General features: G+C 46.3%; 3 protein-coding genes and 2 pseudogenes across 3 annotated transcripts; 3 read left to right on the top strand and 2 right to left on the bottom strand.

The window, feature by feature from the left end:
• Positions 1–825: 825 nt before the first annotated feature.
• LOC147977967 (uncharacterized) lies at positions 826–1,699 on the top strand. The gene is made up of 3 exons (XM_087514606.1): positions 826–1,112; positions 1,170–1,249; positions 1,281–1,699. The coding sequence occupies exons 1-3, from the start codon at positions 826–828 to the stop codon at positions 1,697–1,699; spliced, it is 786 nt and encodes a 261-aa protein (XP_087370732.1).
• A 3,929-nt stretch (positions 1,700–5,628) lies between these two features.
• Positions 5,629–6,361, bottom strand: LOC147977966 (polyubiquitin 11-like; annotated as a pseudogene).
• On the top strand, positions 6,360–8,071 carry LOC147977965 (uncharacterized). The gene is made up of 3 exons (XM_087514605.1): positions 6,360–6,420; positions 6,606–7,369; positions 7,538–8,071. Exons 1-3 carry the CDS (start codon positions 6,360–6,362, stop codon positions 8,069–8,071), a joined length of 1,359 nt encoding a protein of 452 aa, XP_087370731.1.
• A 2,621-nt stretch (positions 8,072–10,692) lies between these two features.
• Positions 10,693–11,248, bottom strand: LOC147977964 (uncharacterized). Its single transcript, XM_087514604.1, has 2 exons — positions 11,240–11,248; positions 10,693–10,998 (listed from the first exon to the last, which is right to left on the bottom strand). Exons 1-2 carry the CDS (start codon positions 11,246–11,248, stop codon positions 10,693–10,695), a joined length of 315 nt encoding a protein of 104 aa, XP_087370730.1.
• A 73-nt stretch (positions 11,249–11,321) lies between these two features.
• LOC147977963 (uncharacterized) lies at positions 11,322–12,635 on the top strand (annotated as a pseudogene).
• The last annotated feature ends 1,406 nt before the right edge of the window (positions 12,636–14,041 follow it).

Below are 14,041 nucleotides of genomic sequence, written 5' to 3'. Positions count from 1 at the left end.
GTCAAATTTAAACATTGTTATCGTTCTTCTAATCAAGCGGCGCATGTGCTAGCTAATCATGGTTTTTGTAATAAGATTTCTAGTTGTTGGATGGGGGAGCCTCCGGGCTGCCTAGTTCCAAACCTTGTGGATGATGTAATCCCTGTTTAATTTTTAGTAAAGCTAGCCATGATGGCCTTCCCTCAAAAAAAAATGTATCCCTCCTTCCCTTTTTGGTTTTTGTTGCCCAACTTTGACTATGTTTATCATGTATCATATGTCTATAAAATTAATATACATAAATATAAAAAAAGTTGTTTTGCAAGACAAATATTAAGATATCATTTATACATGTTTCATCTATATACTTTGATATATATTAGTGGTTAAAGTTGTGTATCAAAGACCATAAAAAGTCAATTGTGCCTTATATTTTGGAAAGGAGGAAGTACATGGTATCTGATGGATGACCTTAAGGAAGATCGCCTTGCCGGTGAGAGTGCTTACAAAAATCTGTATCCTGGAGACATAACTCGCCGGACAAGCTTCACACTTAAGGAAGGGTACGAGAACTTCGGTCGACCTGAATCACGCACACACGAGAACGAGGAACTTGCAGACGCAGTACGAGTCCCGACTCGGAACATGACTCACTACAATAACCTATTCCGATTACAACTAAAACATGACAAGGAAGCAGACCGGAGTCGACTTCACCACACGTACACGTCGCCCCAAACTATACCAGCCGTAGGGTCGGCGGACGATACCATCAATTGTAACGAACCAAACGCATCGCCGCTATCAATATCGCCCGCCTTACGTGATTACGTCTCGCGCAGCGCCATGTCAGATCTCGCCGCCGCATCCAGGCGCTCGGGCCGTCGCCAGTGGGTGCTCACCGATGCCAAGTGCCACATCGGCGACCGTGACAACGCGACCACCGCCCACGCCGCTACCAGCGAAGGGAGCGACATCAAGGTGACCTTCGAGCTCGCGGACCCGCCCAGCGTCTCTAGCTGCTTCGTCCACTGCCCCGGCCTCGCGGAGAGCTGCTACGGGGGAGATCCCGTGGTTCTGAGCTCGGCAGACGCGTTCGTCCTTCTCGTCGTCCCCTTCACCGATGGCTACAGGCCAGGTCCAGGGGCACCATCTCTACGGCGGAGATCCTGTGGTCCTCAGTTGGGCAGACGTGGGGAGTACAACGATTTCTTTGTCTACAGGGCAGGTCCAGGGGCACCATCTCTCTGCCTTCTCCCCGGCAGTCGAGGTGTCCAAGGACCACAACCACGAGGTAATAATGCGGCACGAAGGCACCCGCGTGATCTTCGCCGGAAGGGGAACACTCGGCTGGGTCAATCATTGGCATGGCATTCTTCTATGCAACGTGCTCGACCAGAATATAGTCATGCATTTGTTCGAATGGCCTGTTCCTACCCCTTGCAATCGGGTGTCGCGGTTCGGCATGGGAGTCGACAATATCTACGCACGGCCGTTCTGTGACATTGCTATAAGCAATGGGGTGATCAGCTTTGTCGAGTTGAAATCTTGTCTGCGTAGCGATACCCGTAATGATAAAGGTGTCATTGGCCAAGGATGGTCCATCCTTGGAACAGGGGTATCTGCTCAAACAAGTGGCACAAGAAGTTCATGGTCGAGGCTGATAGCGTGCCTGTCACAGGTTCAAGTTACCCTAAGGTATCGGGTGGCAAGAGGTTGAGCTGGGACAAGGTGGTTCATGGAGGGCCCATCATGAGCTTGTGTGGCGATGATGTTGTCTACATCATGGCTCGACTGGACATCCGCCCTCCCGGTTGCATGGATGCTTGCCATCAGGGGCGGAGACAGGCCCCAGGCCCCCAGGGCCTGGGCCCGGGGCGTGAGGCCCAACTCCTTTGGTGAATGTACTGCTACCTAATACGTGAGGCCCAAATCCAGGAGAAATGCTTGAAGGCGGCCCGCGGCACGCGGCCAGCCTGGCTCCGCCCCTGCTTGCCATTAACATCAGAGAGGGAACATTGGAAGCGGTTTGGCAGTGTTCTGCGGAAAAGATGCTCGGTCTTGAATCGACTTACGTTCAGTGTGCCTTGTCCGACTACCTCAAGCAGTAGAGAAGGTGATAAGGAAGGGGAGACTGGAGTAGACACTTATCTGTCTATTGTTGTTGTAAATCATTTTATATGCCTGAACATGTCAGGTTGTTTTCCTTACTCTGAATATTCTCAATAATGGCCAGAGGCACGCTGTGTTCACGCAGCGGCAGAATAGGTCTAGGGTTTTACCTTTTTCTGTTTATTAGTTTTTTTCCTGGCCACAATTAGTCCGTGGGATGGCGCGATCAACGGATCATTGGCAGCCAGTTGTTATTCGTGTATAAACGGAAGAAAGCAAAAATGACGTTGGTTGAACACGTCGCAAAAATCCTACTGTGTCCTTCCTCGAGTGTGTTTCGTGTTGACTCTGCTCACCGACCATAGCCAATATGCCCATAGGCCAAAGGTATGTAAACTGGATGTATTGTTGCTGATAAATCGGACACCTATTATGCTGCTGGATGAAGAAAACTATTACACAATAACCTTTCATGGCCTTGTTGGGTTGTAGGTTTGCAAGTGTATAGATTTTTTTCTTTCAAAAAGGGGGTTTACCCCAGCCTCTGCAAATGCAAGTGTATAGATATTAAAGAAAAAGATGTGCTTAAACTCATTTGGTTTGAGGAGTGGATATGCAAGCCTACTTACTAGTTGGGTCAAGTGATTATGGACATTAATTTGGATTCCAATTTATGCTGCAAGGCTTTCTCTTCTACTAGTACCGTCTTTGTAAAACATATCAAAGAATGTTTTCTAGAGCTATTAACTTACCCTACAAATGTGGACAGAATTTTTCTTTGCTGGACAGACAAAGAGATTTCTCACAGGAATGAATACATTGAGATGCCCTTTGTTAACTTTGCTATGTTTAGAGCATTCCAACAGGCGCCCAAAAAGAGCTCTGCGCGCTAAAAAATTATTTTTTTAGGCGCCGAACAGCTCCAACAGATGCTGTAAAATATTGCGGGCGCTAAAAAGTTTTGGGCACGCGCTGAAAAACACTATCGCGTGCAGCATATTTTGGGCTCCCGATTGCATGTGCTTCACAATTTGCACTACGTACTTTTTTGGGCGCGCGTTTTTGTGCGTCTGCTAAGACTACCCACAGTGGGAGTAACATAGATAGTAACATCAGACATATCTAGATAAAATAGATAATGTGACAAGCAATACATGAAGAAAGAAAGAAAAATGGTAACATAGCTAGTTACTACTAGTATGAGTAACATCACACATATCAAGGCAAGATGAGTCTATAGCCTAATAAATAAAGTGTTGCATGTTACCACACGTATGTTACTCCCCACTGTAGAGGTAGTAACATAGACAAGTAATATATGCATGTTACTAGTCTATGTTACTACCCATTGTGGCTAGTCTAAAGCAATGTTGGTCTCGGCGCATTAAAAGTGCTACAGTGACGCGCTATAATTTTTATTGGGTAGAAAATTTTTGTACGGCTGTTGGAGATGCTCTTAGGAGGTTTCGCTTGAAGCTAGATCTCCTATCGCTGCCTAAGGAGCTGCATCTTCTTTCCTCTGTCAAGAGATTATCGATCAAGGCTTGTCCAGGCATTCTATCATTGCCAGAAAATGGTCTGCCAGCTTCCGTACAGGAGTTGCATGTGAGCAAGTGCAGTTACAGAACTAAAGGAACAATGCAAGAAGTCAAAAAACATTAGATGTGTTTATGTTGATAGACATGCGGGCAAATTCATAAGTATTCATGAGTACTATTTCCTAATTTTATTTATTTATTTATTGTATTTATTCATATAGAATCTTTGTTACTGTTTTACTAATAGCCCGTAATAATGCTGACCCAAATTTGTTTTTTGTTTGCTGGCTTAATTCAATCAGAAAAGATGAGGGTCCATTCTGATGGAAATGACAAATTTTCGAGCTACTAAATCCATGTGGTGATTTGTTGTTTGTTTCATGCAAAGTGCAGAAACATCTCTCTGATGAAAGTCCGGAAGTGAAGGTGGTTTCAAGAGGACCCTGTCAAGATTCCTGTTTTGTGGCGTTGGAAACACTCATGGGAGGCATGCATCACGCTGCTAAAAGATTTCTCTTTTGGAGGTAGTGATTTTTGGTTGGTTGGCTTGCAGGCCATCAAATCTGGCTAGAAGGGAACCAGAACTGCAAAAGAAGAGGTGTTGCAAAGGTTAAATTCTTTCCCTGCGTGCACATGGGTAGGTGGTCACCAAACCAGATTGTTTCCTTGAGAATCCCAAGCTAAGGTTATTGGAGACGTCACCAAGTCATCATCCAGAGCTGAGTATAGATTGTGTCGGTTGTGGAAATCTTGAAGATTTTTTTTCCAAGGCAAGTAAATCTCAGAGTTACTGATAAGTTGGGCTTGTCCATAGCAGAGAAAGCCAACCTTCTGCACACTCTGTTATATAGAGATGGCAATGCTTTATATAATGGTTTATCTTTTAACATCATTTCTAGCTCTTTTATATAGCTTGTCCATACTATTTTCTTTGTTGAAGAGGCTTGCATGTTGTAGTATTGCTCAAGCTGCTACAGTAAAATATGTCGAGAAAGATTAAGCAGCAGCAGTAGATGTGGCTGCTATGTATGCCTTGCATACAAGAGTTGCCATGTTGACTGTAGCCAATATGCCAATAGGCCAAAGATAACTAAAGTGGATGCATTATTGCTGCTAAAATCGAACACATATTGTGCTGCTGATGACGAGGACACAAATTTTTTCGCTGCACATTTAGATGCCCTTTGTTAACTTTGCTACGTTTAGGAGGATTGGCTTGAAGCTTGCGTGTATGTAATGGTTCAGTGAACTTGGTAGTGGTACATAACTATCTTAAATCTTGTTTGATTCGGCAAACTATCCTTGCCTGGCTTCAAAGGTTCTACACATTTGGATGTTACCCTTCAAAAGTTGATAAACTAATGTGAACCGCGTGCTCTACCCCGCCAGTGTTATTCAGCCTAAACGTTTTGGCTGAGCTTGTGTTATTTCTTGCCAGTATGTCAGGCATGTCACCGCTATCGGCCGGCCTAAAAGCTTTGTCTATCTGTCCGTGACTTTTTTTTGACACTTAAACTTCCTCTTTATTTATTTATAATGTAAGTGCTTCATCAGTTACAGGAAGAGGAGTGATCTAAGCAGGAACTTCATCGGTCCAAACACTAGAATCACAAAACTTTTGCAGGCTTGCTCAGAATTAACCCAACCATTTAAACTACTTGATTTGATCTCTTGGTTGAATGCTTGTTAGGCAAGTATATGACTCATGGCTGGCTGAGATCGAGCCATGGAAAAGATATTGAAAATAATTAACCCAACAATTTAAATTAACTTCCAAGGAGTGCTTCAGCAAGTACTCCCACAACACATTAATGAGCAATACTCCCATCAAACAATTTCAGTTACTAAGTGGCATGTAATACAACACAAGAGAGTCTATAAGAATGACAAATATCCAGATCGCACATGCATGTATTGCATGAAGACCATGTCAGTACCCCACATGCATAGTGCAGTAAGCCAGTAACCATATCATGCATATTCAACCCGTAGGTTGAGCTCAAAATAGAGAACTTCGTCCATCCTCCATTATCTTGTGATTAAATATGACGCGCTGCAAGTCTGGGTGAATGCCTTCCGTAGCCCAGATCTTCTCCTTGACATTATAGATGATATCTGCGATCCCGACCTCAAGATTATAGAATTTTCCTTGCAACGTCTTCACGTAGATGTTCATCCTCCCTCTCGGAGGAGGAGGAGGGTGACATCATTGCGGATGTTGACATCATCAGGGTGCTGCTGCCTTCATTGTCGCCGAGCTGTCTGTTGGCAAAGATGAGGCATTGCTGGTCCTTGGGAAAGCCGTGCTCGTGCTGAATCGTTGCCTTAACATTGTCGACAGTATCTAAGCTCGTGATCGCAAGGTTCATAGCCCTCCCCGTTAGTGTATTGACCACATAGATCTGCATCTTCTCATGGAGCGGGTGAAGGCGGAGATCAAGAGTGGATCGACTGTGGATGCCGTATCGGCCAGCATGCGGCCGTCGTCCAGCTGCTCCCATTGAAGGTGAGGCGCTACTGATCTTGGATCTTCGCCTTGACAATGTAGATGGTATCTGATGGATCGGCCTTAAGGGAAATCGTCTTGCCGGTGAGGGTGCTTACAAAAATCGTCTTGCCGGTGATGGACACCTAAGGAAGAGTCGACCTGAATCACGCACACATGGGGACGAGGGACTATGCTCGTAACCGACTCCGAACATGACTCGCTAAAATAACACGATTCCGAACATGATTCCGAGTACAACTAATAAAACACGACAAGGAAACAGACCAGAGTCAATCGCACCAGGTAAGGTCCTTCAAGAACAGCATTGCGGTCGCAACGGGGCTCTGGGTGAACACACGTCGCCCTAAAATATAGCTAGCTAGGATAGGCGGACGATACCATCAATTGTCACGAATCAAACGCATTGTCGCTATCAACCCCCAATTCCAATCGCCGTCCTGCCGCCACCGCCCGCCCGCCATTTCCAGGCGCACTGCCATGTCGGGCCTCCCTGCCGCCGCCGCTTCCAGGCGCTCGGGCCGACGCCAAGTGCCACATCGGCGACCGCGACAACGCGACCACTGCACACGGTGTCACCAGCGAAGGGAGCGACATCAAGGTGACCTTCGAACTGGCGGACCCGCCTGGCGTCTCTCGCTGCTTCGTCCACTGCCCCAGCCTTGCGAAGAGCCGCCACTGCGGAGATCCCGTGGTTCTGAGCTCAGCGGACGCGTTTGTCCTTCCCGTCGTCCCCTTCACCCGCGGCTCTAGGCCAGGTCCAGGGGCTCCATCTCTACGGCGGAGATCCCGTGGTTCTCAATTCGGCGGACCCGGCGAGTACAACGATTTCTTCGTCTACAGGGTAGGTCCAGGGGCTCCGTCTCTCCATCTTCTCCCCGCCACCTACCTCTGCCCCGACTACATCACGATGGTTGGCGTCATGCCCCTCGGCGGCGCCGATACCAATAACAAAGACTACGCCGTGGTCTTCCCCTCGCGATCAAAATCGTTGCGATACGCCAACGACTCTAGCAACATGTTGTACAACCTCAATGTGTATCGATCGGATACCTCCAAGTGGCAGTGGCACAGCCTCCAGGTGTCCAAGGACCACAATCACGAGGTAATAATGCAGCACGAAGGCACCCTCGTGATCTTCGCCGGAGGGGAAACACTCGGCTGGGTTAATCATTGGCATGGCATTCTTCTATGCAAAGTACTTGACCAGCATCCGAAAACGCGTTTGATACAATGGCCTGTTCCATAGTTTTAAATAGCCGGCTATAGCCCCGCTATAGCTCCGCTATAGCTGTTTGAGGGTGTTGCGCTAAATGATTTCATGTACAATTTGCCGCTATAGCCCAGCTATAGCTGTTTTTAAGGGTCGCCGCTAAATGCCATAGCCCGCTATTTAAAACATTGGCCTGTTCCGATACCTTGCGATCTGGTGTCGTGGTTCGGCATGGGAGTTGACAATATCTACGCACGGCCGTTCCGCGACGTCGCTATAAGCAATGGCGTGATTAGGTTTGTTGAGCTGAAATCTTGTCGGCGTAGCGAGACCTGCAATGAGAAAGGAGTCATTGGTCAAGGCTGGACAGTCACCACATGGAACAGGGGGATCTACCCAGACAAGTGGCACAAGAGGTTCACTGTCAAGGCTGAAAACGTGCCTGTCACGGGTTCAAGTTACCCTAAGGTATCGGGTGGCAAGAAGTTGAGCTGGGATAAGGTGGTTCATGGTGGGCCCACTCTGAGCTTGTGTGACGACGATGTTGTCTACATCATGGCTAGACTGGACATCCGGCCTGTGGTTTCATGGATGCTTGCCATTAACATCAGAGAGGGAACACTAGAAGCAGTCAAGCAGTGTTCTGTTGAAAAGATGCTCGGTCTTGAACCGACTTATGTTCAGTGTGCCTTGTCCAACTACGTCAAGCAGTGGAGAAGGTGATGAGGAAGGGGAGCTTGCAGGAAAACTATGGAGAAGTCAGTTATAAATACTTGTATTAGCAATCTTGATGATTTATAGCTTGTCTACAGATTATCAACTTTATAGCATGTGGTTGCCTACAGAGAAGTTTCTTTATAGTATGTTGTTTTCGTATGATAAATTTCTGTGAGAACTGAACATTTTGTTAAAAGTAAACACGCAGTTATCACATCTACAAAACTTTTGCCAACAACGACATTGTTCATTTTCGACATTGCCAGAAAAGGGCCTGCCAGCTTCCCTACAGGAGCTGTATCTGAGCAACTGCAGTACATAAGTAAAGGAACAATGCAAGAAGACAGAAAACGTTAGATGTGCTTATTTTTATAGACACGCAGGCAAATTCGTAAGTATATGCAAGATGTTACCGCTGTATTTTATGTACTATTTCCTAATTTTATTTATTTATTATATTTATACATGTAGAATCTCATTTGTTACTGTGTTACTGAATAGCCAGTAATAATGCTGACACAAATTTGTTTTCTTTGCTGGCTTAATTCATTCACAGGAACCAGAAAAGCTGAGGGTCCATTCTGATGGAAATTACAAATTTTAGAGCTACTAAATCCATGTGGAAATTTTAGAGCTACTAAATCCAAGTGGCAGAAACATCTCTCTGATGGAAGTCCGAAAGTGAAGGTGGTTTCAAGAGGACCCTGTCAAGATTCCCGTTTTGGGGCGTTGGAAATACTCATGGGAGGCATGCATCATGCTGCTAAAAGATTTCTCTTTTGGAGGTAGTGGTTTTTGGTTGGTTGGCTTGCAGGCCACCAGATCAGGCTAAAAGGGAACCAGAAACCGCTTTGTCACAGCTGATACGGTTCTAAACAGCAACTATTTCTGTTGGCCATGTCCGCTTGCAGAGGTTAAATTCTTTCCCTGCGTGTATACGGGCAGCTGGTCACCAAACTAGACTGTTTCCTTGAGAATCCCAAGCTAGGTTATTAGAGATGTCACCAAGTCATGATCCAGAGTTGAGTATATGTAGTGTCACTTGTGGAAATCGCATTGAAGGAAAAAATGCATGGCAAGTAATCTCAGAGTTATTGATATGGTTGGCTTCTCCATAGCAGAGAAAAAAAACCTTCTTTACGCCCTCTGTTATATAGAGATGGCAATACTTTATATAATGGTTTATCTTTAACATCATCTCTAGCCCTTTTATATAGCGTGTCCATATTATTTTCTTTGTTCAAGATGTTTCCATGTTGTAGTGTTGCTCAAGCTGCTACAGTAAAATATATGGAGAAAGATTATGCAACAACAGTAGATGTGGCCGCTATATATGCCTTGCATATAAAGTTGCCATGTTGACTCTCAGCCAATACGCTGATAGGCGAAAGATAAAAAGGGTTCTACAAATTGCACTTTCAAAGAGACAATTATGAGAAGATTAAAAAAATCCCCTCCGGGCCCCCGCGTCACTGCCTCCCGTGGGTGACACGGTTGGCGTCAGCGCCCCCGGCCTCCCACCCCTCTCCCTCCACTGCCTCCCTTGCCGTTGCCGGCATTCTCCTCCGGGCAAAGCCCGGCCAGAGTTGGCGGCGGCAGGCCCTTGTTCTCTCGCCTCTGGTGGCGGCCCGCTTGTGGATCAGGGAGTGCTTGTGGATCGGGGAGTCCGCGGCGGAGGTTGGCAGTGTCGCGACAGGGTGCAGCGGCGGTTGCGCCGGGGCGGTGGTGGTCTTCCTCTATGACGGGGGAGCTAGGCAAGGGGGCAGCGTCCCCGCGGTGGCTGGGCTTAGTGTTATTTTAACCTCCTCTTTATTTATTTATAATAAGTGTTTTATCAGTTACATTTAGAGGTGTGATCAAAGTAGAAACTTCATCCGTCCAACATTAGAATCACAAAACTTATGAATGCTTGCTTGGAATTAACTAGGTTATAGATGAAATTTAATCAGGAAAATATGATTAATTTGATCACTTTGTTTGAATGTTTGTTAGGTCAATTCATAGTAACCATCATACAAAAAGATATTGAAAATAATTAACCCAACAATTTGAATTACTATATATTGAGAACTTCCAAGGAGTTCTTCAGAAAGTACTCCTACAACACATTGACGAGCAAATACTCCCGTCGACAATTTCAATTACTAAGTGGCATGTAGTAAATCACAAGAGAGTCTACAAGAATGACAATGTATCCAGATCGGACGTGCCTGTATTGTATGGAGACCATGTTAGTACACCATATGCATAGTGCAGGAACCATGTCATGCATATTCAACCACGTAGCTAGGTTGAGCCCAAAATAGGGAACTTCATTCATCTGGATATTTTACTGTGTAAGGAACGGCCATCCTCCATTATCTTGTGATTAAATATGGAGGGCTGCAGGTCCGGTGAATGCCTTCCGTAGCCCATATTTTCTCCTTTGACATTATTATATAGATGGCTCCCGACCTCAAGATTACAGAATTTTCCTTGTAACGTCTTCATGTAGATGTTCATCCTCCCACTCGGACACCCTCTGTGGAGGAGGAGGAGGATGAGGGTGGCATCGCTGCGGAAGTTGAGGCTCGCCAAGGTGCCGCTGCCTTCATTGTTGTCGAGCTGTCTTTGGCAAAGATGAGGCATTACTGTTCCTTGGGAAAGCCGTGCTTGTGCTGAATCTTTGCCTTGACATTGTCGACAGTACTGAGCTCGTGACTGCAACGTTCATACATCCTGCCTGTTAGTGTCTCTACCATATGGATCTGCATCTTCTCATGGAGCGGGTGAAGGCCGAGATCGACAGTGGATCCACTGTAGCCGTCGTACAGCTGCTCCCCAGTGAAGGTGAGGCGCTGCTGATCCTGGATCTTCACCTTGACAACGTAGATGGTATCTGATGGATGGACCTTAAGGGAGATCGTCTTGCCGGTGAGAGTGCTTACAAAAATCTGTATCGTGGAGAATTAACTCGCTGGACAAACTTCACACCTAAGGAGGGCTACGAGAACTTGCGGTCTGGTAGTTATATTCTTGCATGCAGATGCAGTACGATTCAACCGACTCCGAACATGACTCACTGAAATAACCTATTCCGATTACAACTAAAACACGACAAGGAATCGATCGCACCACACGTACTCGCCCTAAAATATAGCTAGCCGGCGGACGAGACCATCAATTGTCACGAACCAAACCCATCGTCGCTATCAATCCCCAATTCCAATCGGCAATCGCCGCTGCCGCCCGCCCGCCTTACGTCTCGCACGGCGCCATGTCAAACCTCCCTGCCGCCGCCGCTTCCAGGCGCTCGGGCCGTCGCCCCTGGGTGCTCACCGAAGCCAAGTGCCACATCGGCGACCGCGACAACGCGACCACCGCCCACGCCGTCACCAGCCAAGGGAGCGACATCAAGGTGACCTTCGAGCTTGCGGACCCGCCCGGCGTCTCTCGCTGCTTCGTCCACTGCCCCGGCCTCACGGGGAGCCGCTACGGGGGAGATCCCGTGGTTCTGAGCTCTGCAGACGCCTTCGTCCTTCTCGTTGTCACCTTCAAGCACGGCTCCAGGCCAGGTCCAGGGGCTCCATCTGTACGGCGGAGATCCCGTGGTTCTCAGTTGGGCGGACGCGGGGAGCACAACGATTTCTTCGTCTACAGGGCAGGTCCAGGTGCTCCATCTCTCCACCTTATCCCCGGCGTCGGCCCCTACTGCTGTCCCGACGTAGTGACGCTGGCCGGCGTCATGCCCCTTGGCGGCGCCGATCTCAACAACAAAGACTATGCCATGATTTTCCCCTGGCTATTAAAACCTTGGTCACGAGACACCACCGACTCAATAAAGTACTACCTCAACGTGTATCAATCGGATACCTCTAAGTGGGAGTGGCGCAACCTCAAGGTGTCCAAAGACCAGAATAACGAGGTAATAATGCAGCACGAAGGCACCCGCGTGATCTTCGCTGGAAGGGGAACACTCAGCTGGGTCAATCATTGGCATGGCATTCTTCTATGCAACGTGCTCGACCGGAATCCGGTCATGCGTTTGATCCAATGGCCTGTTCCGATACCTTGCGATCTGGTGTCGCGGTTCGGCATGGAGGTCGACAGTATCTACACATGGTCGTTCCATGACGTCGCTATAAGCAATGGCGTGATAAGGTTTGTCGAGCTGAAATCTTGTCAGTGTAGCGATACCCGCAATGAGAAAGGGGTCATTGGCCAAGGCTGGACGGTCACCACATGGAACAGGGGGATCTACTCAAACAAGTGGGACAAGAAGTTCACTGTCAAGGCTGATAACGTGCCTGTCACGGGTTCAAGTTACCCTAAGGTATCGGATGGCAAGAGGTTGAGTTGGGATAAGCTGGTTCACGGTGGGCCCACTCTGAGCTTGTGTGACGATGATGTTGTCTACATCGTGGCTAGACTGGACATGCGGTCCGCGGTTGCATGGATGCTTGCCATTAACATTAGAAAGGGAACACTGGAAGCGGTCCAGCAGTGTTCTGCGGATAAGATACTCGCTCTTGAACCGACTTATGTTCAGTGTGCCTTGTCCAACTACGTCAAGCAGTAGAGAAGGTCATGAGGAAGTGGAGCTTGCAGGAAAACTATGTAGATGTCAGTTATAAATACTTGTATTAGCAATCTTGATGATTTATAACTTGCCTACAGATTATCAACTTTATAGCATGTGCTTGCCTACAGAGAAGTTTCTTTAGCCAAGTATGTTGTTTTCGTATGATAAATTTGTGCGAGAACTGAACATTCTGCTAAAAGTAAACACGCGGTTTATCACATCTACAAAACTTTTGCCAACAATGACATTGTTCATTTTCGGCATATCCACTAAGCACTGCGACAAAGTTATATAATCTGTTTGCAACTTCTATTGTGGACATTGCTCAAGGTTGCCCATAAAATACTCATGACATTTGTTGTTGTTTATTGAATTTCTTGTACATTTGATATATAAAGGGAAATGTGTTCCTTTTTCAGTACATTTGATATATATATATATATATATATATATATATATATATATATATATATATATATAATGGCCTCATTGATGCTTAGTGTTGTTTTACTCTTCCAAAAAAAAATCTGACTAGTTCTTTCTAAAAAATAATGTGAATGTTGTGTTCTACTGTTTCCAATTATTACTCTCCAAAATTTGGAAGTTCAGTATCCTTCTTTTCTCCAATAATGGGATACAGTATAGTATTTGTATTCTGGTCGTGAGAGAGCTAGTTGCCTATGATGTGCAATCATAGCAATACTTGGTTGAGAGTATCCCTAGGTTCCATATTAAGTGCCATTTGGTAGATACTAAGCTGCCTTGTTTTTAAAGATTTCAGTTTTTTTTGTCCGGTTTTTACATATTTGACAATCAGACTTCTTATTGTCCAGGAAAAATTTGCTATATTAGTATGGTTGAAAACTCAGAGTATGGAAGGCGGTGGATATGAACCCTCTTAAGCAGTAGTTGCACTGAACCGATGACTATTTCTTTGTTTCAAAGTCATGTAGCGACTGCCATCCTTGTTTTTCTCAACTCGAAATAAGAACAGAGGCATGGTCTTGTTGTTTTTTTTTCCACATTGAGCCCATTTAATTATATAAATTTGCACACGCAATCCCTGTTTCTTCAGTTTCTATTGTCCCAGCGTACGATGTTGTGCATTTCGAATAGCTATCATGAAGTATATTTGGCATATGGAGGAGACCAAGATGGGTTATTGGAGGAAATTACAACATTAAACGTAATATGGACAAAATTCAATTAGATTTCTTCAGATGATTTTTCTGAATAGTTCTTCAGAAGATATTGAAAAGGGGGGGGGGCTTCCTGGCCATGGGAGGGGGGGGGGGTCTAGGGAGGTCTGTTGGGTGTCGGGGAAAGGGCCAAACGTGCTGCAAAGGAAGGCGACGGTGATGGCTCATGGGTAGCACAGTGTCGTGGTCTTGGCCGCACTCGGATAGGGGCCTGGG

Source organism: Triticum urartu, chromosome 3A (genome assembly GCF_056163025.1).
Source record: "Triticum urartu cultivar PI428250 chromosome 3A, HENAU_Tu73, whole genome shotgun sequence".
Lineage (NCBI taxonomy): Eukaryota > Viridiplantae > Streptophyta > Magnoliopsida > Poales > Poaceae > Triticum > Triticum urartu.
Note: the sequence above shows the minus strand (reverse complement) of the source record. Positions and strands in the feature narration are given on the sequence as shown.

Bases quoted from the DNA above. Each gene is read 5' to 3' on its own strand.
- LOC147977967 (XM_087514606.1), top strand. From the start codon at position 826: ATGTCAGATCTCGCCGCCGCATCCAGGCGCTCGGGCCGTCGCCAGTGG. The intron at 1,113-1,169 runs GCCAGGTCCAGG...TCAGTTGGGCAG, and splicing joins CCCTTCACCGATGGCTACAG to ACGTGGGGAGTACAACGATT. The intron at 1,250-1,280 runs GTGTCCAAGGAC...ACGAGGTAATAA, and splicing joins CCTTCTCCCCGGCAGTCGAG to TGCGGCACGAAGGCACCCGC.
- LOC147977965 (XM_087514605.1), top strand. From the start codon at position 6,360: ATGATTCCGAGTACAACTAATAAAACACGACAAGGAAACAGACCAGAG. The intron at 6,421-6,605 runs GTAAGGTCCTTC...CGCCATTTCCAG, and splicing joins ACCAGAGTCAATCGCACCAG to GCGCACTGCCATGTCGGGCC. The intron at 7,370-7,537 runs TGGCCTGTTCCA...TATTTAAAACAT, and splicing joins CGAAAACGCGTTTGATACAA to TGGCCTGTTCCGATACCTTG.